The sequence below is a fragment of the Chlorocebus sabaeus genome, chromosome 21 (assembly GCF_047675955.1).
Source record: "Chlorocebus sabaeus isolate Y175 chromosome 21, mChlSab1.0.hap1, whole genome shotgun sequence".
Taxonomy (NCBI): Eukaryota; Metazoa; Chordata; class Mammalia; order Primates; family Cercopithecidae; genus Chlorocebus; species Chlorocebus sabaeus.
In genome coordinates, this window is record NC_132924.1 from 61,928,303 (window position 1) to 61,955,440 (window position 27,138).

Genomic DNA, 27,138 nt, shown 5'->3' on the forward strand with positions numbered 1-27,138 from the left:
ATAATGTAACAATTTAATTTACATTCTTTAAGATCTTTGAACATTAATATGCTTTTCCTAAAGATGAGAACTTTCTGGAGAGAAATAACTCAAAAAATGAGAATTTCAGATTCATGGGCAAGCTTCTGGGGAAATAACTACTTAGCTTACCAAGTAAGTTGGCCTTCCATTGCACACTCTCTACTTCAAGGCAATGGGCAGATACCAAGCAAGGTGGTGTTTCCGGTATGGAGGTGCCCACAATGAGCAGGCAGTTTAAAGCCATGAGATCTAGAGCTGGGAGACTTATAATGAGTCAAGTGAGGCTAGTGTGACTGACCTTGGTTTTGTCAAGTTCTGTAAAAGAAGATCTAGTACAGTAAGCAGGTTTCCAAGTTATTGGACTTTGTATATACCGTGAAGCATGTGGACGGAGGGGGGGCGGGGGCTGGGTCTTCCCTTTAATAAAGGTGGGCATCTGCCTAAAATTAGTATTAGAAATATTCCCTAGCTGAGCAGAAACTGTTAAAGACAAGCTGTTGGATTTAATAGCTATCTAACATAATTTTCCAAGAGAAAAACTGAAAGAACTGTTCTAAGAAATTCAAATAACGTAATCTTATTCTGTCACTGTCAAGTTTCTGTCTGTCAGAATTATAGGACTGACCTGACTAATAAGCGCTTTTCTGAACTGTACAGAAATAGCACAAAATCCAAATTGGGAAATGGAGAGTCACTAGTTCTTCCTACTCAACTTCATTTGGGAACGTATGCTACTCTCTCCCAACTACAGGGCCATTCTTTTTTATACACAATGAAAACAAATCAATATTCAGAGTCTAAATGGTTTTTCTGAGTAAAGTAACATCTTAGATGCTAAATCAAAATAAATTAACTTAATATCAACTGAGAAGGCTAGTATAACTAAAAAGAGAGAGATGTGGATTGAAAAATTGACAAAGGTGATAGATCTTGAGTTTAAAGGCCTTGGAGTTAATCACAAAAACAAACTATATCAAAGAAAAACTAATTTCAAATGGGACATAACATTTAACAACTTGTGAATTTAGATACGTATGATCAACAAACCTCTTTCTCCATCCTCTCAGAGGGGTCTGAAGTAACAGAAATTTATACAGGAATGAGAAAATACCTATGAACTGTACTGGCTGGACACATGAATGCTGTGCCTATCCAAGACAATATGTGTATACTCTACTACTTGAGCTTATTTCCCTTCAGGGTCTCATGTCTGTCCTGGAAAACATGAAAACAAACAGGTCGTGTGTAGATCCATCGTAAACTGGAGAGAGGCAAGGCGATGAGTGTAAAGCCCAGGAGGGTGTTTCCCCTATTCTTAATGGGAACTCCCAAGTTGGGTAACTAACAATTAAAGAATCATGTAACACTTCCAATCATTGTCTGCATTTCATCATTTTTTGGGGTGATTTCTTTTCAATCTGGTTTTTAAAGGATCTCTAGGAAACAGTGTACTATTTAATTAGCTGGCCTTAATTCCTTTGCTGTATTCAAATTGTTACAAGCAAATCAGCAGATGATCCCGAGGATGCAAAAGACATGTTCTAAACAACTAAATGTACGCCCCACATCTTAACCAGAAAATTCACTAATCAGGTCCCCTCTGAATGTCCAAAACAATATGAGCTGACATGTGGAATTTCATTTTCTTTTATCGTTAGTCCTCCACTTTCTAGATATGGAAGATTATTTTATTATTATAAAAATAAGATGAAAACATCCAAAAAAAAAAAGGCCTGGACACGGAGACTTAGTGTCAAATTTTTAAAACATTCTTTAATGGCCTCATGAAATAATCATATTTCTTAAAATACAGAATGAGGAAAGGCTCTATAATATTCACAGTCATGTGTAGTAGGAAATTCTTAGGAGCTAAATGAGAAGATCTAATGAAGAATACTGAGAAAATCAGGTGTCACTTGGTTTTCTATCTGAACATTAGAAAGTCTCATTTAGAAATCAATTCTCAGTGCCATCTGTATAAGACAATCTTAATTTGGCATAGCATTATTCTGTCTTTTATATACCTGCTTATTCTCTGGTCTATTAAAGAAAAATAGTTTCCAACCATAATAAACCTCCTATCCTTTTCATTAATATATCTATTGAAATGAAAAATAAGAATCAGCTTTATGCCAATAGGATTTCAGATACTTCAGAGAATAAGTCAGGAAGTTCAAAATTACTTTGGTCATTTTCAATTGTTCATAAAAAAAGGGGCAAATGTGTTTTTGCTGGGAATCTTCTAGAAAAGTCATTATGATAACAGAAATGGAAGTACATTACATAAAAACACAGGAGGATTCAATCTCATCATGGTAATAAGATTCAAACATCTACATTTCTGGGTATCAGCTGGAGAAAGCATCAATTAATCTTTTTTTCATGAATCTTAATTTTCAGTCTCTCATGCTTATCAATTTTTAAAGAACAAATGAAAAACTGAATAAAGGATGAAATTTAGACCATTATAGTCATTTGTGAAAATGCAATGGTCAATCTGTAAACCACTGAGAATTATAAAATCAAGAATTAATACAAGTTCTATATTCAACTATGATAGCTCAAACCCAATATAACTCATAGTGAATGGTCTTTAAAGGGGGTGGGGAATTTAACTACCTTTCCAAAAATACTCTAACCAGTTTCCCACATACCAGTTATCACCATCTACAAAATGGTAGCAATGCCTTTAATCATCGTAAGTATTTATAACAAGGCTAATGTCCTCAGGCTTTTGATCCAGGTTTTAAATCGTCCACTAATTAATTGCTAAAATTACCCATTTGTCAAAAATTGATACTATGCTTAGAAATAAACCATTGATTATTAGTGAATATTTATTTCATAATGCCATATTGATAACAGACAACTTTTATAGGCAATTAAAGTAGCAAAGTGAGTCTAGAAATTTAGTTAACACTGGCTTTTTAAAACGAGTCTATTCCAGTGCTTACAAGAAATACACATCAAGAAAAATAAAACTTTCACGAATGTTTTGCTGGGAATTAGTACAAAATTATCTTATCTTGCTTTACTATGAAATCAGGAGCTATGTGTAGTTCCAGTTGTTCTTTTCTCCCCTTCATTCTTCCAGGATACATTACCATTGTAATGCCTGAAATTCTACCCAAGTCTCACTAAGGAACAATCTCCACAATTCTTAAATGCAGAATATCCACATTTTTACAATATACAATTACATATAAAATATAAACAAAGAAAAATATGTATATTTTTAGAATCCTAGATAAATGTTTAAAATGTTATATATACTGTCATGCTGAAGAATGATGAAACTAAAAGTCGAAATTGCTAACTTTAGAAGCAACATGATTTGATCACTTTGTTTTCCTGTTGTTCGCCATAATAAAAATTAAGTATTTATCACATTCTGAACATTTAATAATCTGTGAAGTGTTTAGCAAACATAGAGCTTCTGTGTTACTGAAATGACATGCTCTTTTAAAGATAATAGCTTATCTCTCCTGGTTTTCCTATCTCCATAAATTTATAAAGAACTATTACAATGTCTTATTTTAGTTCAGCTGAGGTTTTTTGGTTTTTTTCCCCTAACAATCTAAGATGATGGGAAGATCAACTTTAAAAAAAAAATTAATATCTAGCACAGCATTATGAACAGCTGTTAACTTAGTAAATATTATATTTATGTTCTTAATTTTTATATTCATAGATTTAAGTGACAATAAATACCACCACATGAAAAAATATGTTTATATACCAAACAGAAATACCCATGAGACATCTGTCACTATGTCATAGTCAGAATTTTTTGAGAATAATTTCACCCGCAGTTCAGATCCTAAAGCAACTCTGAAGGAGACCCTTGTCTCCAACCAAACAGTGAGGAAATCCCAATGCATAATTAGATGAGTGGCCTCTCACAGAAACAAACATCGTAATAAGGGTTGTCTGCTTCCATGCACTGCAATTCAGATGCCAAAACACAAGGCTTTAACAAGCTACATCTATTTTTTAACTTTCCATACCCTTGGAGAAAGTATCACCATTATCTTCAATATGAAAATGATGATGAACCTATGTGACTTAGTGTTTCTAAAGTCACAAATAATCAAGCTAATTACAGTAATTTAATGTATTAATCATGTAGCTCAAGGAAAACAACATTGGACAAAGAGTTAAAAAGCCCTTTAACACACTCCATCATCTCAGTGATCCTGATGTTTATTTTCTATGAAATGTCGGGGGCTGGAATGAACCATTGATCCAGGACGCTGGTCCTGGAATGCGCTTGGCTACAGCATTATCACTTAACGAGGTATTTTTTGTTTTGTTTTGTTTTAAATTATATCAACATTCAATGTTCAAATTATTATGACCATGTAAATGTTATTTACAGCTGAGCTATAACGTTTACTATGAATATCTTTCCTTCCCCTGCATAAAAATTTGTTTTTCTTGGTGTTAGTAATAATCTAGTTCTTTTGTTTGTCAGTTTGTTTCCCTTTGTTTAGTTTTCTTTGTGGTCACTACTAATTCAACACCAAATTCTTTTCCCATCTTTTAAGTAACAGTGGAGTATATCCTCAAGTATCTTCCTGAGAAAGAATGTAACAGACAAAATTTTCAACTCCTTGTGTAACTGAAAATGGTAATTTTACCTTCATACTTCATTGACAGTTTGCACAGAATTCTAGGCTTAAAACACTTCTGTGTCCAAATTTTCAAGCTATTGTCTCACTGCCATCCCCCTTTCAGTGTTACTGCTGAAAATCTGATGCCATTGTAATTCTTGATCCCATGGAGTAAACCTGTTTTTTTATGGATTTTTCTTTGAACCCAGTGTTCTGAAACACTATTTTGCAATAATGAACATTATTTTCAGTTTTTTAAAAAATGTTCTAGGCATTAATCTAAAAACTCAAGCCTATACATTTGAAAAAATTATGGTTTCATAGATATTACTTTAATGATTCCCTCCTTTCTTTATTCCTCAGTTATTCAGATGTGGGATCCCCTATATTAGACCTCGGATTTTTTGATACTTTCTTTCCCATTTTTCATCTTTGTATTTTTTGGTTTATTTTCTGGCAAATTTCTTCAATTTTATCTTCCATGATTTTATTGTTGTTTTTAATTTGTTATATTTTTAATTTCCAAGAGTTCCTCTGTGTTGACTAAATTCTGCTTCTCAAAAATAATACGACATTCTTGTTTTATGGATGAATTATCTTCTTTTCTCTCTCTGAGACTATTAATGATAATTTTTTAAAGTTTCCTTCTCTACCTATCCCTATCCAATCAGTGAAAGCAACTTGGCTTCCTCCAAGTTACTCATTTGTCAACTGGGGTCTTCACTGGAGAGTTTCTTGGATTCTTCAGGTTTGCTGTCTTGGAAAGATCAGATCCTTCCTGGAATACTCTTAATATCTTCTCCCTTGAGGCACAACTCTTGCTGTCTGAGGCTCTCCAAGCCAATCCCTGTCTCTCAAGCTCTCTCCTGCCTCTCTCTGACCTACACAGTCCCCACCTTATTCTGGGTCACCACCCACTCCCCTGCTGGCAGAGTGAGGAGCAATGGAAGCCAGCAGGCTGCAGGGCTGTGGAAGAACAAGAGGCTAGGATTGCTGGCAAGTATACATGTTCCCAAGGCTGGGGGGTAAAGCGACGCAGGGATACAGGGAGAGTCAGGAGATGCTGTAGATCATGGTAGATACCTTGGCCTGTCATCCTTGAGTCTGAGCAAATGCCCACATTTCCTACCCAAAGTTACTTTTTAAAGTAAATTTTTATTGATACATAATATTTGTACCTATTTTGGGGAGCACAGGGTATTTTTATACAATCATACAATGTATAATGATGGGTATTTAGGATATCCCTGACCTCAAATATTTATAATTTCTTCGTCTTGGGAACATTTCAAATCTTTTCTTTTAGTTATTTTGAAATAATTAATGTATTGTTGTTAACTATTGTTAGACTACTGTGCTGTCAACACTAGAACACATTCTTCTATCGAACAGTATGTCTGTACTCGTTAATCAATCTCTCTTCATCCCCCACCCCCAAATCCTTCCCAGCCTGTGGTAACTATCATTCTACTTTCTACCTCCACAAGATCAACTTTTTTAGCTCTCATATGAATATAAATACATCCTATTTGTCTTTCTGTGAGGGGCTTATTTCACTTAGCATAATAACCTTCAGTTCCATCCATACTGCTGAAAATGACAGGATTTCATTCATTTTTATGGCTGAAAAACCTTCCATTGTATGTATGTACTGCATTTTCTTTATCAATTTGTTGATGGACACTTAGATTGATTCTATATATTTGCTACTGTGAACAGTGCTTCAATGAACATGGTGGTGCAGAAATTTCCTTTCTTTTGGATAAACACCCATTAATAGGACTGCAGGATCATATGGTAGTTCAATTTATTTTTTTTAAGAAACCTCCATAGGTTCTCCATAATAACTGCACTAATTTATATTCCCACAAACAGTGTATGACTTCCCTTTTCTCCACATCTTCACTAACATTTGTTATGTTTTGTCTTTTTTATGATAGCCATTCTAACTGGGGTAAGATGGAATTTCATTATGGTTTTGATTTTTACTTCTCTGATAATTAGTGATGTTGAGCATGTCTTACTACCTATGCACCATTTGTATGTCTTCTTCTGAGACAGGTTTTTTCAGGTCCTTTGCCTACTTTTTAACGAGTTTGTTTCGTTTGCTGTTGAGCTGTTTGAATTCCTTGTATAATCTAAATATTAGTCCCTTGTCAGATGAAGAGTTTACAAATATTTTCTCCCATTCAACAGGTTGTATCTTTGCTCGTTTCCTTTGCTTTGCAGAAGCCTATGAGTTTAATATAGTCCCATTTATCTATTATTTTTATTTTTGTTGCCTGTGCTTTTGAGGTCTTAGCCATAGAATCTTTTCCTAGACCAAAGTCCTGAAGTGTTTCTCCCATGTTTTCTTGCCTGAGTTTAACAGTTTTGGGTCTTATGTTTAAGCCTTTAATCCATCTGAAGTTGATTTTTGTATATGGTGAAAAATAGAGGTCTTGGTTCATTCTTCTGCACATGGATTTCCAGGTTTTCCAGCACCAGTTATTGAAGAGAATGTTATTTCCCGAAAGTATGTCCTTGACACCTCTGTCAAATATCAGTTGATTATAGGTTTGCAGATTAATTTGGGGATTCGCTATTCTGAGCATTTTTCTGTTCCCTTTGTCCATGTGTCTCTTTTTTATACCCATAACATTTTGTTTTGGTTACTACAGCTTTGTAGTGTATTTTGAAGCCACATAGTATGAAGTCTCCAGCTTTGTTCTTTCTGTGCAGTACTGTTTTGGCTATTTGGGTTCTTTTGTGGTTCCATATAAATTTTAGGATTGTTTATCTACTGCCATGAAGAATGTCATTGGTATTTTGATAGGAATTGTATTGAATCTGTACATTTCTTTTGGTAGCATGGTATTTTAATAATATTATTTTTTCTGATCCATGGTCATAGGACGTCTTTCCATTTGTAGCTTCTTCAATTTCTTTGATCACTGTTTTGAAGTTTTCTTATACAGGTCTTTCACCTTCCTTGGTTAAACTGATTCCTACATAATTTTTGGTAACTATTATCAATTAAATTGTTTTATCTCTTTTTCATATAGTTCATTACTGGGGAAGAAACACTACTAATTTTTATATGTCGACTTTTTATCCTGCAATTTTACTGAGTTAGTTTATCAGTTTTGTAAATTTTTTTGGTAGAGTCTTTAGATTTTTCTATATATAAGATTACTTTGTCTGCAAGGAGAGATGATCAGAGGACTTCTTCTTTTCCAATTTGGATTCTTTTTTCATTTTTTTTTCTTGGCTGATTACTCTGGCTAAAATTCCCAGTATTATACTATGCAGACATCCTGATTCTGGGAGGTGAGAATATATGTATATGTGTGTGTGTGTGTGTGTGTGTGTGTGTGTGTACATATATACATATAAAGCTTGCCAGGAGACTCTACTGCGGAATAAAGTGAAGACCTGTTAGTTTATTACTGAGGTTTCTTGTATCCACAAATATGCCAAGAACTGAGACTGTCAAGGACATTTCAGAAGATTCTCAACAAATCAAAGATTTCACTAGTTATGTGGAAAGGAATCCCCATAGATTAATACATTTTGCTGCTTTTAAGGTATTTTAAAAAATAAGAAGAGGTAAATCACATCACATTCTTTTAAAAACAAAAATGTAGTAAGGCATCTATCTGTGACCATGTTAAACAACTTCCAAGTAGGAAAAGTTCCTGCTGATATAAATACCCAGGCTGGCTGTAAGTAACACATATAATTCCTGTGACATTATTTCTACACTGACTACACATTTCACTCATCATTAAGTCTCTCACCATGTCCTAGGAGGCACCGAGTCCTGTAGTGTTAAACCTTGTTTATCACCACAGTGCAACCTGGACTTGGAATGAGGAGCAAACAGTAAGTATTTGAAGTATGACGAATGACCACGTGATGAAAGAAAAGCACACAAAGCTTGAATAAGAGCTGGTGAGGCAGTTTCTAGAGGTACAGCCCAGTTACTGAGAAACAGTAACCTTGAGACCCATCTCTCCATGACCATTAGGAGATAAGGGAAAATAAAATGTAATGGAAGCAACAGAATGTACAGTAAAAATGGGACAAAATTCATCAGTCACTGGCCTGTGGACAGAGAACACAGCGATGCTTTGTGGAAAGAGGTTTTCTTTTTTTCATGAACAAAATTTTCCACCAACAGTTGCTGATAACTAATGACACACAGATGATTGGTGAGAAACTAGACAGGAATAATAAAAGCCCAGTGATGTCATGACTGCGGGAAAGATTCAATCAGTTCTTTAATCTCAATTGAATCACTGAATGTGAAAGTCAGGAAATCAAAGTTAGCTCAGAGGATCTGCTCATTTCCACTGGGGCTGGTGAACTTCTGAGCTCCCCAGGGCCAATGGTCTCACTAGCTGGGTGATCGACACATTCTCAGGGATAGAGTGGGAAACAAGAATGAAGATGCATTGTACTACTGATTTCAAAGTCAATAAACCCTAAGAAGAGAACATGCGAAAGTATAAATGAGAGAATTTGAGACTTTAATGTTAAAAGATTATGTTCATGTTATAATACTAATATTTAGAGTTGGAATTGAACATGGACAAGATTAATAAAACAGCTATTTTCATCCGTTAAAATTTCTAACCTAACTACTAATAAACTATATGTTAATGGTTACAGATTTTTAAGAAAAATTAACAGTCAAAAAACTTCAAGGAAAGGCAATCTAATAAAACACAACAAAAAGAAAACATATGAAAAAATCAACAGACTATAATTTCTATATCGATTCCATTATTTATTTAACAAACAACGTTTTGACAGAGTTCCTATAAGTTCCTACGTTTTAAAATTATACAGTGTAACTGACCACCATAAAACCCTCATTATTAATTTGTCACATTTATACATACACATATAAAGTTTCCCAGGTGACTCGACTATGGAATAAAGTGAAGACCTCTCAGTTTATTACTAAGGTTTCTCGTAACAAGTGGGAAGAAATGGAGATGAATAATTTTACTTCAAATACATCTGTAATACTCAATGGGTTCTCAGGATTATGGAATGTAGTCATTTGAGTTACACAATATAAGAACATAATTAAGCAGTATCAGATATAACTTTGATCTCTTCTAATTCTACTGCATATATGAAGAAAGAGGTTCCTGTTTGAAACTTGAAATTTTGGAATAATTTCCCAAGATGATTGTGAGGTCACGTCTTAGGAAATTGTAGTTCTTTTGATACTCAGTACTAAAATTTCTAGTAAAAGAAAGGAAAAACATTAGCAGGAAGTAGAATATGCCTGTACATACAAATAAAAAGACATGCACTGTGAACCCACCATAACATTGTTTTGGATCATAATGATGCCTTATGTTGAAACCAACTGGTACATCAGTATGGGTTCCAAGCTAGAACTGAGACTCCCCTCTACTATGAAGTGTTAAAAAGAAGGATTCCAATGGTTTTCACTCATTATTAGCGAATGTTTCTCCAGTAAGAAAATATAAGATAAGATCTAAATATTAATACCCCAGTAAAAATATTTAATGTTAAAACATGGCTTCCAATAACTCAACTGAAGCAATGACTATGGTTCACCTCAATATCACTTCTCTTTACACAAAAAGTTTTAAAAATTTAAATATGTTATGGTAGAGATGCTAGACTTCAGTTCAAAAAATACACATCAAGAATGTTAACCCTTGTCTGAAAAAGATCTTTTCCTACCTTCACATTATCTGGATGCAGCCCCCCAGGGTGCTTGTCCATGTACTGACATAAATCAGTGTGCTAGAAGAGAAAAGGAAAAATGTATTAATAACCCTCTGGCTATAACATGATAAATCAGTATCTTCCTACTTCAATGTCACCATTACCTTCTGAACAGAGCAAATAAAAGACAAGTGGGTGGATTTTTCAGTGTTATGTAGTGGCATGCCTCCCCACCCCCTAATTTTAACCACAATTGAATCATTATTTTTCCCTCTCGGCTCTGTTTTATGTTAAACATTTCTATGTATTAAAAAGAATACATGTCCATAATTTATTAAGTGTCTCATTTCCTCTTCATTGAATATATCCTTATGCCTTAACTTAGAAAACCACACATAATTAAACAATGCAATTATAACATCAATTATCCCACATTTTCCAAATGCAAATAAAAAATATTTATTTTATATGAGATGAAAATACAATAAATACATTCTGCTAGTAAAATTAATCACTGGATTTATCTTTATGTCAATATTCAGAAAAAAATAATTTTCAGGCTTTTACAACTCCTGAATATATTTGAGCAAATATGCTTCATAACTTAACAGAAACATCTTCAAAACTAAAAATTAAGATAAATATATCCAGATATAAGTTTAAAAGAATATTCAACATTTCACGCTGTTATTCTTTTAAATATGCAAAGCTTGATTTGTCCACAAATACATACCTTCTTCTTAATGCTTTTTCTGCTTATATTATAAACTAGATAAAAATTTTTTAAAGCATGTAGTTACTATTCACATTTTTCTTCTTTTATTGGAGTTTACTATAAGATTTATAAGACTGAAACACTTAATCCTTCTGTAAAAGCCAATGAACATGAGCATTTGTGCCCCACTATCAGGCTTGAATTACTGAGGAAGTACAAGTTTTACAATACATTCAAGAGCCTTGCTGTAGTCATTTATAACAACAGTTCAGATTCCGTTATTAAGCTTTTATTGCATGCCAGGTGATAATTGCTGAGGATACAAAGCAGAAATTAGCCTTCATCATTCATCATGTACTTTTTGAGCCCGTATGTTCCAGGCACAATACTAGTCACTAAGAACATAGGAGTAAATGAAACAGATGCAAATGGAGAAAAAACAGACATGCCACTGATTACAGTAAAGTCAGCTGTGTATTATTTTAAGAATAGTACTGGATGATGTTCAAGGGCACAGCAGGGGAAACCTAATGAGGTCTAGAGATTTCAGAAAGGTCTCTGGAAGAAGTTACTTCTAAGTAAGACATGAGTAGAGAATGAAAGAAGTTAGCCAATTGAAGGGCAAAGGCAAAGAAAATGGGTCAGAGAAAATGCTCTTAGATATGTTCTGAGATGAAACTACCTTTATCTTGGGCAACACCCACGCTTTGATTTAGCTTCTAAATCAAAGTCAAACTCCATGAGGGTAGAAACTATGATTAATTTGGAAATTATTCTCTCTCTGGTCCAGGCAAAATGTCAGACAAAGAGAAAAAGAAACTAAGTACAGATGGGAATACTTTTACATATAGGATAGCACACTAAAAATAAACCTAAAATATGATTAAAATAGGTTCAATGGAGTTTTCCCTGAGTAACTATATAAAAGTTTTATTTCATGCATTTAGTGAAATGAGGAATGACTCTGGACCCCAAACTGCCATTTTGTAACTTCATATTGTTACCTTCCCCATCCTTAAATAAGGATAACACCATCCTCAGAGAAGGACAAATAAAGAATGTGAGAACATTTGTTTTTGAAGCCAGTATATGATAAGTACCTTCTACTTAAAGTATAATAGATAATAATCACATATACATGATGTGTTGAAATGCTTATTAAAAATGTAAAATCTCAGCTTTTAAAACAAAGAAAATCAAATTCATACTGCTTCCCAAATACAAACTAAGAACAATAAATACCAAAAATCCAGAAACTCTGAAAATAAAAGTTTATACTTTTGATATTTCGTTATTTATAATTGTAAATATCAATAAAAAGGAATCAGACATATCAATGTAAAATCACGTTTAACAGAATTCAAGAAACATATATTCAATATTTGCAAACCTAACAACAGGATACATTATTAAAAGCAAAAATTGACAAACATGAAAGAAGAAACGGAAAATTTCACAAAATCTTGCAGAGTTTTGCTTACTCCTTTCAAAAACTAACAAATGGAATTGGCCAAAAAAGTAAAGCTATAAAGGATATAACACAATTAAATAGCATGCCCAATAAACTCAGGCTACACATGCTTTTTAAACACAAGTGGCCTAGAAAAAAAGAGAAAATCTCAAAAATTTCCAGAAAGCTGAAATCATACTACATCCTTTCCTCAAAACTGAATAAAGTTAACATCAGAGTATATTATATTTCATCAACTCTAAAACATATAATTATTTTCATCTTCAATATTGAACAACAGCATTCATTTATGATTACCCAGGCAATGTATGCAATATAGTTTTTATTGCCTGTCTGAGCAAACTTTTTATTTGCTTTCAATTTGAAGAGTTTATTCAATGGCATGAGTCACCAACAAACAACTTAAGGACCATCTGAAGAAGAAACAGTGAAGCATGAGCCCTAATTGTTATCTGGAAACCATTAATTGAAATTTTCAGGTAAGATTTTTTTTTTTTTAAGTACCAGAATTAAAACTTCTACAGCTCTTTCAATAAGCATAAAATAAAAATTCTGAATAAGAAAGCATTCAATCATAGTTTAATTCAGTGAATTTTTTTTAGTAGTATATAAATAAGGTTTCTTCCAATAAATGGTGTTTTAAGTTCAAAGGCAGCAGGAGGGAAATAAGGAAGAAAGAAAATCAGCTGAAGACAGAGAATGAGAAAGGGAGGAATGAATAGAAAAATCTATTTTCCACAAGAACAGAAAACCAAGCACCGCATGTTCTCACTCATAGGTGGGAACTGAACAATGAGATCACTTGGACTCAGGAAGAGGAACATCACACACAGGGGCCTATCATGGGGAGGGGGGAGGGGGGAGGGGGGAGGGATTGCATTGGGAGTTATACCTGATGTAAATGACGAATTGATGGGTGCTGACGAGTTGATGGGTGCAGCACACCAACATGGCACAAGTATACATATGTAACAAACCTGCACACTATGTACATGTGCCCTAGAAAAAGTATAATAAAAAAAAAAAGAAAAATCTATTTTCCTAAAAACTTACAAAAAGTTAAAAAGCCTAAAAATACTTAAATCAGTAAAAAATGAAAAATAAATACACTACATTCCAAAGCAATTAAATTTGGTCAGAGCATCAACAAGAAAATTTAGACCTTTAAATGTATTCATTTTAACATAAAAATGACTAAAAATAAATAAAACAACCAATAAAGTAAAGCTAGAGAAAACAAAAGAGACAAGAAAAAAAAGAGAGAGAGAAGGGATCAATGCAGTTAATAGCAGACATTAAATAGAAAAACTAGAAAACAATAAGTTTGAACAATTAAACAAAAACGCACTTCTTTGAAAAGCCTAATAAAACCAACCTTTGGCAAGTCTGATTTTTTTTTTTTTTAAGTGAGGGGTTTGCCAAGACATAATCAACATTAAGAATGAGAAAAATGAGGGTGGGCGTGGTGGCTTATGTCTGTAATTCCAGCACTTTGGGAGGCTGAGGCAGGCAGATCACTTGAGGTCAGAAGTTCAAGACCAGCCTGAGCAACATGGCAAAACCCCATCTCTACTAAAAATCCAAAATAACATTAGCCAAGTGCAATGGCGAGTGCATTCAATCCCAGCTACTAGGGAGGCTGAGGCAGGAGAATTGCTTGAACCCGAGACACGGAGGTTGCAGTAAGCCGTGATCAAGCCACTGCACTGCAGCCTGGGAGACAGAGTGAGACTCTGTCTCAAAAGAAAAGAAAAGAACAGAAAAGAAAAGAAAAGGAAACGTGACAATTAAAATTGTGAAGATTTTAAAATACAGCAATGCACATCTTTAAACCAGTATATTTGATATCTAGAAAAAAAATGTTTTTCTAAATAAAACATAAGTTACAAAATTTGTGAGAGATAGGAAAGGCTATAACTAAAAAGGTACTGAATTCAGACAGTTTTAATTAAAAATGTTCTGAATCTTCAAATAACATATACGAGTTATTCCAGAGTACAGAAAAAGATAAGAATGCTTCCTACTCCTTCTTTAAAACACAATGTCAAACCAGGCAAGGACAAGAAAGGGATGGAGGGAACTAAAACAATCTCTCTATGATCACAGTCACAGATGTATATATTCTAAAAATAATAACAGTAGGTGCTAAAATTCAATATGGCATTAAAAAACTAACACATCAAGACCAAACAAGGCTAATCTTAGAAATGAGAAATAGTTCAATATAAAAACATATGTTAATATGATCCTCTAAAATTAACAAATTAAAGAAGTGAAATAGTGGTAGGTACAAAAGAACATTTATGGTGTTATATATATGGCATGTATTTATAGAATGCCAACTTTGCATAAATAAGACGAACTCTACACTCACAGAGCTAACATTCTGTGTATATTATATGTTTGTGAATTATCTTAAACCTTTCCAAGAATAAAGTATTCAAGCTTCTTGTTAAAAAATGAAACAACAAAACTATGGAAATACACTAGGACTGGAGAAAAAAAAATCCTGATCCTCCAAGTCCAATGACATTAGCATCAAGAATTGCAGGAGAAAGATCATCTCCAGAAATGAGATCTGGGAAAACTTAAAGACTTTTCCAAACCTTTAAAATTTAAGTTTTTTTTTAAGATGTAGGGCATGGAAATGTGGTATGTGTATGTGCACATATCACATATATCCTTAGCTGTATAACCTTCAGCAAGTTACATAATCTCTATAAATCAGTATTACATGACTTTGAGCAGGTTACATAACCTCTGTAATGAGAATAATCCTAGTTCAATTTTCATATTAACCTCATATGGTCACTGTGAAAATTAACTGGCAAATATCCATAACAGTTTCAGAACATTGCCCAGCACATTGTGGATACTATAGGTGATGATGATTTATGATGATGATGATGACGGTGATTTTCTGTAGTGTGTTTAGAGGTAGGGAAGTAGGGAAGAATTGTTGGAAGGGATTGCAATAAAAACAGGAATGATACATACAGTCAAAAGTTCCCCCGAAACTTCTAGGAGTTGCATTTAATCTTTACATATGTGTTCTTCCTATGTGCATGCCCAGACATTCCCATTCCCATGCCACCACTCTCTATACACAATCACTGAAACTACATCCAGCATCATATCACTAACCTCAGAGTGCTCTGAGTGATTGGAGGCAAGAATATGGAGAATCTCATATGGAAGAGGGAACAAGAGGTAGTACAACGTCACATTTTGCACCTTAAAATTGATGTTTCACAAACGTCTATTTTACCTAAACTAAAAACAGTTTGTTTCCCCTCTCTCTTTTTAAATACATAGTACTGTGCCAGGGACTGCATTACATGTGCCTGAATTACGAATTTCATTATATTGTACATATCTTTTTTTCTTTATACATTCTTTCCTTAGTTTTACTCATTGGATTATGTGACCCTTATGATTTGTGCTTATCCAGAAATACAGAACTACACTTAAGAATGATGCCAAAAGGCACTTCTGGGTACAAAAGTTCTGAACAGAACACCCACCACTATGGCATATGACCAACAGATCACTCTCCTATGATGACATACTAATAAGCTCAGATGCATCTGGCTTGATCTCTGGCTATTTCTTATTCTAATACCAAGAGGACCACCTATAGAGTAGACCCCTGGTGACTACACATATCAAAAAGATTGCTTCTCTCCAATCTCTACCATGGCTATGGGCTAACATCTCGTCTTTCCCTCACTATATTATGCCTCACTTCTTCTTCCCACACTTTCCCCTTTACTGCATCACCATTGCTATGCCTTAGGATAATGCTACCAGATATACTTCTGCCTGACAAGGTACACTGAATGGCTTCCATGAAGTGGGTGGTTTTAAAGGAAGCTACCAAGTGTGGCTAGACTTAGAAACCAGGCAGAAGACAGAGTGAGTGCAGAAAGAGGCTCTGAAGGCTCAAGCCCCACACGAGCATATATTCCTTTCAAAATCAGTACCCTCTGGGAGGCTGAGGTGGGCAGATCACAAGCTCAGGAGATAGAGATCATCCCGGCTAACACAGTGAAAACCCATCTCTACTAAAAATACAAAAAATTAGCCAGGTGTGGTGATGCATGTCTGTAGTCCCAGCTAATTGGCCGGCTGAGGCAGGAGAACTGCTTGAACCCAAAAGGCGGAGGCTACAGTGAGCTGAGATCGTGCCACTGCACTCCAGCCTGGGTGACAGAGCAAGACCAAAAAAAAAAAAAATAGTTAGCATCCTCTTTCCCTGCTGTTGAATACCCATCAGGTAGCATTTATCTGGTTATTTACATAGGTGGAGGACTAACTCCAGGGGAAACAACCCAAGGAGGGTATCTGAAATCATAACCCTCTGGAGGTGAAATGTTTTCTGTAAAAGCGTTTATGAGGTTTAGAGTGTAGGTTTCTCATATTGATTTGATTTCTCTGTGGCTGGATCAATTTAAAAAGCAAGAGAAAAATATACCCTTGTAAAAAGACAGAACATGGAAAGACGACAGAAAATTGAAAAGACATTTTACTTGTAGGCATTTTCACGGTTGAGTCTCAGTTAATTGCAGTCATATGCAGATCTGAGAACTATACTGACTCATCTTAGTCATGTGCTGCAACAACAGCCATGAGGCTCAAAAGGAAAGACACGGAAGTAAACTAGAAAGATTAATTATGTATATAATGACCATTTTAAAACAGGTGTGAGGGGAGAACTGCCCTTCTTAAAAGAGGAGGACAGAGAGGCCAGATCAAAGAAAAGGTAAAAAACAAGCCAGAAAACAACACTCACCTTTGCATATTTTCCTCTCTCCATCCCTTACCCTGTTTTGAATCTGATCTTGGGTCAATGGAAAGAAGCAATATCCCTCCATGTAAAGTCACTGGTAAGAAAGCTATTTGAAACTCAGATGACCTCTTGGACATGAAATTTTGCCATTTCCAGGGCAGAAACAAGTATAGGAGAATTGTTAATAGACTTCCTCTTTCAGTAAGTGCTTATGTTTCTTTTTACCTAACTTATTATTCATAAAGTGAGGTTTTCCAATTGTTGACTCTTCAAATCATCAGACCTCCTATTCATGAGATACCAAGTTCCTCAGAGAAATTCTGCTTTTGCATTAGCATTGGCTTTCAAACCAGACTTTTCCCTTCAAGCAAAAATCCAAATAAAGCCCCTTCCTGAACACATGCATTTGTTTCCATTCTCCTATAATGTCAAGCCTGGTGTACACAATATTTGTAAGCTAATTTCGATGTTCTTCAGGAGCACTGCCAAAATGTGACATTGAAAATAGCATAGCCCTAGTTTTTGCATCTAGGCTAAAAATAAGGAAGCCATTCCATGGAGATGACCAACAGAAATCCTCTCTTGAAAGTTACATTAAACACAGACTCTATATCCTTAAACTTCTGTTTCATTTAATTTTCTGTTTGACAGTGAGAGGACGGTCAATATACTCAAGCTTTGTATGGATTTGATAACATACACGCAAACAAAAATAGTTTCACTGGCATAAGGATATGGAAAGACTACAAAAAATAGTTCTGAATTTAATCTTAAATAGGTAGGCATAGTTTATGTGTAAACACCAAATTTCAATTATATTTTCTTTTGAAATTGATGAAAACTTCAAGTGAACACATTGCTTTAAAAATGGGATATGTTACAAACTAGTCAATACAGTGCAAAATGGAAGCATAAAAATTCCCTGATTGATCTCTGCTTGTTTAAGAAGCTCCCTGGCGTCCACATACCATCTGATGATAGACACTCCAACCTCTTCCAGGTGAATGAACCCATTATGAAAACCTTTAAGCCACCCTTTCAATGGTAAAAGGAAATATCAGAAATTCACAATTTTCTGAAAAAAAAGGGCAATAATTTCTACTCTTCTGTGGTACCCCATGTGGTCTCAAAATTTATGGCAATGACAGTAATTATTAGTGTGGCCAAGGAAGCAAGGGTGGATGCCTTGATGCTTATTTTCCCACTGGCTAATGTCATCTTCATTACCAGTGTCCCATGTCTGAGATACAGTGCACAAACCACACACATTTCACTACAACCACACTTAAAGGTGGTTCTGAACTTTGAAATAACTCACTATCCTTTCATTAATAGTTTTTAAACTATTTCACTTGTACCTTATTACAGTCATGTAATTTATTGGAAAATTGTTACTGCTAGAGGCAACTGAAGAAAATTTACAGAAGTTGAACGCTCCTTTCTTCTATAGCAATCAATGCCATTTTCCTCTAGGTATAATCTCTATTTTATTCAGCCTACATTGCTGTAAGAATTAAAACATCAAATTACTGAGCAGTTAGGTTCAAACTGGTCTTACATGCAATCCACAAGATTAGACTGACTTTGAAATTGCATTTTCCCTGTTATGCTTTAGAGTACTTATCTACTTCACTTCCAAATTATAATTAATAAAATTATAATGTGAGTTCCAACACATGAGAATCATTCATTAATGAGATAAAAGGAAAAGGAAACTTTAACCAACTTATCCTTTGAAATGAAATTACAGGCATTCAGGGTGTTTAACAGAGTAAGTTTGTACCCACTATACATTATATATCAAAGGGGCTCTATCTACCTACCTACCTACCTATCTATTGAGACAGGGTCTCTCTCTGTCATCCACACTGGAGTGCAGTGGTGTGATCACAGCTCACCATAACTTCACTATCCTAGACTCAAGGGATCTTCCCTCTTTAGCTTCCCAAGTAGCTAGGACTACAGGCATGTGCCACTACATCTGACTAATTTTCTTATATTTTACAGAGACAGGCTCTCACTATGTTGTCCAGGCTGGTCTCGAACTCCTGGCCTCAGGCGATCCTTCCACCTTGGCCTCCCAAAGCACTAGGATGACAGGCTTGAGCCATCATGCCTGGCCTAGAGGGGTCCATTTTTAAAACAGTGATTAAAAAATGAAACATTACAAGCATTTTATCAAATGTTATTCAGGTTTAATGCTATATTAAAATTCCATATCATCTTTAACAACAAAAACAAGCCATTCATAAACCAGTATGAAAGTGCTGTCTCTCTACTCTGAAGACAAGATTATAATTACAACTAGATTATTATGCCTCAAGTTATATCATAAGATATGGTATGATGATAGAGACAACATGGTCTTCAAACTATTTCATCATCAAACAATCAGAAATGTTATTCTCAAGTATTCCACTGTTCCTGTATAGACTGATTTGACATATTACAATGCCTATTAATGTTTTGTTTTATTTTTACCTGGTTTTAAGCCATTTAGGAAATGTTTAAAATTCTACCAGTATACCACACACATATTCCCTAAAGAGGGTAAAAGTAGTTATCGTGCATATTATTTTATAAATAAAAGTCCTTTCATAGCAATCACAGTGCAATAGTTTAAGCCTAATTAAATTAGCCATTTCTTTTTAGTCATATCATGTATTCTCTTTCTTCTTTTCGGTCATAATAAACCTGTACGTGTCTTAGACGTCCCATAATTCTGCCTAAATGATTTCAGCTGTCATTTCTGAATCCAAAACATATGGGCAGCCTGGGGCTGGTGACTGGAACAGGAAGCATTTCCAAATGCATTCCCATCATGTAAACCAGCAACCTGAAAAATTCCTTCCATTAAAAAAAAAAAAAAAAAAAAAAAAAACAAAAAACTTACTATTTGGCTTCTGGCAATGACATCATGGATAGACAGATTATATAGCTCTGTCCAGGCAGTAAGACTGTTGCAAGCCATACTTCTCTGATAAAAGGAATGTAGGTATTCATGCTTTAATAGTTCAAGTACCTGAAGTGGTTTCAATCTTGTAGGAGCTAATTCTTAAATCCAAATATATTTCTATATCCATATAATTTACCTCATAAAACTTATGAGGTATAAATGATTTTCTTTTTGTAAACTAAATAAACTCAGTGTATAGTTTTGGGATGTTTCAAAAAATTAAGAAAAATTTGCTAGAAGTAATCTATTCTACAGAACCATATGCTATTCCAGCATTAGAAGAATGTGTAAATTGTGCTGTCTTCAAATAGTGGAGGAAAGGGTTAAGCAATATGATTTATATGCCCTCTGGCAAACCATTCACATGCCTAAATCATAAAAGAAATTTTAATGGAGTCAAACAGTCCCTTGAAAAGGACATTCATGCTATTTTGAAGCCAGGCTGATTTTTTAGAGGAATGAGAATGAAATGCTGTGATCACTGAATATGCTCAAGAATTGTTTAAAAAGGAAGAAAAAAAACAGGCTGACAAAGTGGGCCACACAAAATATTCTGGAGTCCAAGTCAGAGAAGAAAGAAAGAAAAAAGGAACTTAAATAGTACTCAGGAATATCTTAACTCTCAACACTTTCTGGAGCCACTCTGATAGGAATATGGAAGATCTCAAAATCACAGGGTGAAAGCAACATGAATGAACAGAGTTAGAAACAAAGAACTAATGGAAGAGAGAACAGATAAAGGGAAGGAAGACAGAGGAATCAAACACAGCCATCCTGAAATAACTTCTGCTGACTTCACGGGTGAATAATGGAGTCTTTTTAAAAATAATATTGGTTCTAAAAGGTACTAAATGCATGACTCAGGAAACTGAACCATATTGTAATGAGCTTCAGGTACCTGCTACTTTTAATTTTTTTTTTCTTTTTTTTTTTTTAAGATGGAGTCTTGCTCTGTCACCAGGCTGGAGGGCAGTGGTGCTATCTCAGCTCACTGAGCAAACTCTGCCTTCTGGGTTCAAGTGATTATTCTGCCTCAGCCTCTCGAGTAGCTGGCACGAGCCACCACACCCAGCTAATTTTTGTATTTTTAGTAGAGATGGGGTTTCACCATGCTGGCCAGGAGAGTCTTAATCTCTTCACCTCACGATCTGCCCGCCTCAGCCTCCTAAAGTGCTGGGATTGCAAGTGTGAGCCATCACGCCTGGCCTACTTTTAATTCTCAAAACAGTAATTCTGGAACACATAATCAAAAATAAAATACTAAACAATTTGCTAATTTGGTCACCCCATTTTTTGGCATGACAATGAAAAATCAATATTTTCAAACTCTTATAATAAGTGAAGTATTATAAAATGTATAAAGATGAATAAAAAAGTATTCACAATTTAAGAGTTTACTTATGACTATGAGGAAAGGAATAATGGCAATCAAATAAATGACAATATATAATCTTCCTTTTCTTAATTAAAAATGAAGTATTTTTATAACTTTGTTCATATAATTTTACCCAGTGTAACAATTTTAGGGAGACTTACTCCAAGAGAAAATTCAGAAGAATGTATTAGAAGCAATGTTACTAAGATTTTACAACGCAAAATACAGAAGAACTCTTAAACATGGTCATGAATATCTGATTACTTATGGGGCAAAAGTTGTGAGATAGACTCCAAGACTGTCAAGGCAAACTAAAAATCTCTCAAATGGGAGAAATAGTTTGAAAAACAAATTTATGTTACAAATAGAGTATATCTAAATCTTCTTGGCTAGATGTATATTATATACAATGTAGAATAACAATGCTTTCAGAGAAAGTGATGGTAAACAATGAAGTATATGAACTATCTGTTTGGCACATATGACGAAAGAGGCAAGTTATATTACTATTCTTATGGCTGGCCTGAAGCACAGCATCTTTAGGTAAGATCTCTGTGATTTAAGTAAAACCGTATTCTAAAATTATTTCAATATCGTGTATATGAAGGGGCAAAGTAATTAGGTTTCTCAAACTCAATGAGAAAAGGATCACATGAACATTATTTTTAAAAATTCAAGTTATCTACAGAGTATGATGCTCTGAAACATGAGAAAATGAACAGTAGTAAAATACACTGTTAAGAATCCACAAAATTGGAAAAAATTTGTTCCAAGTAGCTCTCTTAACAGTAAACAAAAAACAAAAATCCCTCAGATACAGCTAGGGGAAAAAAACTCACGAATTCTTCTATCTGGAGTACTGAAATGGAGTAGAAATTCCAAACTATTTGTCAGTACCTATGAGCAAAAGTCAAATTCTTGACTTGTCTGTCAAATGAAAAAAATAGCCAATGATCAACTCATCACTCTTTATCTTCTTTTCTACTACTAGCTTTGCTCAATCCGTGGATAAAGAAAATGTACTTAATCTCTTGCTGTGCATGGGTATGAAATTAAAGATACTCTGGAAAAAAAGAATTTTTGTTCAATCATTGGACACTTGCAAACTTTCAAAAATAATGACTTTCTCAGGACGTTGATATATTTGGCAAACATCACTGATGTTTTGAATAAAAATTCTGAAACTTCAAGCAGCAAAGACCAACATCATTGCTCCTCATATGTTTTACACTTTTATGCCAAAATCTTGTTGGGTAGTCAGTGAATCAGAGCTAAAAATATCCCTTCATTCTCTTGACTTGGTGCCATTTGCCATTAGAAGGTTACTTAAAAAAGATTTCAAGGGAAAGAACAAAATCTCCTCTAGTCTGTTTGGGATGAATTCAGGTAATGGTTTCTCAATGCAAGGGCTGAAAATACCATTGGAAAGTCAGTCTTAGCAAAATGTTAAAAGAAGTTATTGGTGCTCCAATTTGAATCAATTACCAAAAATCACTTGCGAAAATTATACTTAAGAATTTTGGGTAAAATATCTTTCAATATTTACTTCAAAACAAATTAGTAGGCTTGGCATGTAATTATCATAATCAACATACGAAGTTTCTTGAAATGATTTTTATCAAGGAAAACACAGTAGAAATCCTATTTGGCAAAAAAAGACAACATACTTGTGCTCAACCCTCGATATTGTGACAAAAAGGCTGGTGTTAAGCAAACCGACTCAGTGCCCTTATAGAGAAAACGTGGTTTTTAAATATTAAAAAGCTAGATTCAACAGCTTAATAAAATCTGTTAAAATAATCATTGATGGAATTTAATAATTTTAAATTTATCCAAAAATTATTTTTTATTTATTTCTTCTAAAGAAAAATGGGGTATATGTACAGAACGTGCAGGTTTGTTCCATAAGTATACGTATGCCATTGTGGTTTGCTACACCTAAGTTCCCTCCCCCCACCCTCCACGGCCAAAAGGCCCTGGTGTGTTTTGTTCCCCTCTCTGTGTGCATGTGTTCTCAATGTTCAACTCCCACTCATGAGTGAGAACATGCAGTATTTGGTTTTCTGTTCCTGTGTTTGCTGAGGATGATGGCTTCCAGTTTCATCCATGTCCCTGCAAAGGGCATTATCTCATTCTTTTTTATGGCTGCATAGCCTTCCATGGTGTATATGTGCTACCTTTTCTTTATCCAGTCTATCATTGATGGGCATTTGGGTTGCTTCCCTGTCTTTGCTATTGTAAATAGTGCTGCAATAAACATATGTGTGCATGTGTCTTTATAGTAGAATGATTTATAATCCTTTGGGTATATACCCAGTAATGGGATTGCTGGGTCAAACAGTACTTCTGGTTCTAGATCCCTGAGAAATCGCTAAATCACTGTCTTCCATAAAGGCTGACAATCCCACCAACAAGTAAAAGCATTCCTATTTCTCCACAGCCTCGCCACCATCTGTTGTTTCCTGACTTTTTAATAAGTGCCATTCTGACTGGCGTGAGATGGTATCTCATGATTTTGATTTGCATTTCTCTGATGATCAGAGATGTTGAGATTTTTTTCCTATGTTTGTTGGCTATGTTAATGTCTTCTTTTGAGAAGCATCTGTTCATATCCTTTGCCCACTTTTTTGGGAGGGTTGTTTGTGTTTTTCTTGTAAATATGTTTAAATTCCTTGTAAATTCTGGATATTAGACCTTTGTCAGATGGGTAGCTTGCAAACATTTTCTCCTATTCTGTAGGTTGCCTGTTCATTCTGATGATAGTTTCTTTTGCTGTGCAGAAGATCTTAAGTTTAATTAGCTCCCATTTGTCAATTTTGGCTTTTGTTGCAATTGCTTTTGGCTTTTTTGTCATGATGTTTTTGCCCATGCCTATGTACTGGATAGTATAGCCTAGGTTTTCCTCTAGGGTTTTCATGATTTGGGGTTTTATATTTAAGTCTTTAATCCATCTTGAGCTAAATTTTGTATAAGGTATAAGGAAGGGTTCCAGTTTCTGTTTTCTGCATATGGCTAGCCAGTTGTCCCAGCACCATTTACTAAATAGGAGATCCTTTCCCCATTGCTTGTTTTTGTCAGGTTTGTCAAAGATCAGATAGTTGTAGATGTGTGGTGTTTTATTTCTGAGATCTATGTTCTGCTCCATTGATCTATATGTCTGTTTTGGTACCACTACCATGCTGTTTTGGTTACTGTAACCCTGTAGTATATCTGAAGTCAGGTAGCGTGATGCCTCCAGCTTTGTTCTTTTTGCTTAAGATTGTCCTGGCTAAACAGAGTGTTCTTTGATTCCATATGAAATTTAAAATAGTTTTATTCTAATACTGTGAAGAATGTCAATGGTAGCTTAATGGGCATAGCACTGAATCTATAAATTACTTTGGGCAGTATTTTCATGATACTGATTCTTCCTATCCATGAGCATGGAATGTTTTCCCATTTGTTTGTGACCTTTCTTATTTCCTTGAACAGTGGTTTGTAGTTCCCCTTGAAGAGGTTCTTCAAATCCCTTGTTAGCTGCATTCCTAGGTATTTTATTCTCTTTCTAGTAATTGTGGATGAATGTTCATTCATGCTTTGGCTCTTTGCTTGCCTATTGTTGGTGTAAAGGAGTGCTTGTGATTTTTGAACACTGATTTTGTATCCTGAGACTTTGCTGAAGTTGCCTTTCAGTTCAAGAAGTTTTTGGGCTGAGGTGATGGTGTTTTCTAAATACAAAATCATGTCATCTGCAAACAGAGACAACTTGACTTCCTCTCTTCCTATTTGAATACCCTTTATTTCTTTCTCTTGCCTGACTTCCCTGGCCAGAAATTCCAATACTATGTTGAATAGGAGTGGTGAGAGAGGGCATCTTTGCCTTGCACTAATTTTCAAAGGGAATGCTTCCAGCTTTTGCCCATTCAATATGATATTGGCTGTGGGTATGTCATAAATAGCTCTTACTATTTTGAGATATGTTCTATCAATACCTAGTCTATTGAGAGTTTTAACTTGAAAGAACATTGAATTTTATCAAAGGCCTTTTCTGCATCTATTGAGATAATCATGTGGTTTTTGTCACTGGTTCTGATTATGTGATGGATTGTGTTTATTGATTTGCATATGTTAAGTCAGACTTGCATCCCAGGGATGAAGCCGATTTGAGTGTGGTGGATAAGATTTTTGATGTGCTACTGGATTTGGTTTGCCAGTTTTGTTGAGGATTTTTGCATTGATGTTCATCAGGGATATTAGCCTGAAGTTTTCTGTGTTTGTGGTGTATCTTCCCAGTTTTGTCATTAGGACGATGCTGGCTTCATAAAATGAGTTAAGGAATCCCTCTTTTTCAATTGTTTGGAATAATTTCAAAAGGAATGGTACTAGCTCCTCTTTGTATTTCTGGTAGAATTCAGGTGTGAATCCATCTGGTCCTGGGCTTTGCTTGTTTACTGCCTCAATTTCAGAACTTGTTACTGGTCTACGCAAGGATTCTATGTCTTCCTGGTTTAGTCTTGGTAGGGTATATGCATCCAGGGATTTATCCATTTCTTCTAGACTTTCCATTTCTTCTACATTTTCTAAGTTTATTTGCGTAGAGGTGTTTATAGTATTCTCTCATGGTAGTCTGTATTTCTGTGGGGTCAGTGGTGATATCCCCTCTATCATTTTTTATTATGACTATTTGATTCTTCTCTCTCTTCTTCTTTATTAGTCTAGCTAGTGGTCTATTTTGTTAATTTCTTCAAAACACCAGTTCCGGGATTCATTGATTTTTTTGGAGGTTTTTCTGTGTATCTCTATCTCCTTCATTTCTTCTCTGATCTTAGTTATTTCTTGTCTTCTGCTAGCTTTTGGATTCGTTTGCTATTACCTCTCTAGCTCTTTTAATTGTGATGTTAGGGTGTCAATTTGAAATTTTTCTAGCTTTCTGATGCGAGCATTTAGTGCTATAAATTTCCCTCTCAAGACTGGTTTAGCTGTGTTCCAGAGATTCTGGTACGTTGTTTCTTTGTTCTCACTGGTTTCAAAGAACTTCTTGATTTCTGCCTTAATTTTATTATTTACCCAGGAGTCATTCAGGAAGCAGGTTGTTCAATTTCCAGGAAATTTTGTGGTTTTCAGTGAGTTTCTTAATCCTGAGTTCTAATTTGATTGCACTGTGGTCTGAGAGACTGTTATGATTTCAGTCCTTTTGCATTTGCTGGGGAGTGATTTACTTCCAATTATTTGGTTGATTCTAGAATAAGTGCCACGTGGCACTGAGAAGAATGTACGTTCTGTTGATTTGGGGTAGAGAGTTCTGCAGATATCTACTAGGTCTGCTTGATCCAGAGCTAAGTTCAAGTCCTGAATATCCTTGTTAATTTTCTGTCTTGCTGATCTAATATTGACAATGGGTGTTAAAGTTTCCCATTACTATTTTGTGGGAGTGTACGTCTCCTTTTAGGTATCTAAGAACTTGTTTTATGAATCTGGGTGCTCCTGTATTAGGCACATATATATTTAGAACAGTTAGCTGTTCT

The 27,138-nt window shown here is 34.8% G+C and overlaps 1 protein-coding gene across 3 annotated transcripts in view; it reads right to left on the minus strand.

Annotated features, from left to right (window-relative positions):
• CDK14 (cyclin dependent kinase 14) overlaps positions 1 to 27,138 on the minus strand; it is a 589,453-nt gene that overhangs the window by 290,091 nt on the left and 272,224 nt on the right. For all 3 annotated transcript variants that reach the window (XM_007982225.3, XM_007982233.3, XM_007982232.3), the window contains one exon: positions 10,344 to 10,406. In XM_007982225.3, the coding sequence (XP_007980416.1) occupies positions 10,344 to 10,406 (63 nt within the window). The remainder of the gene's footprint in view (positions 1 to 10,343; positions 10,407 to 27,138) is intronic.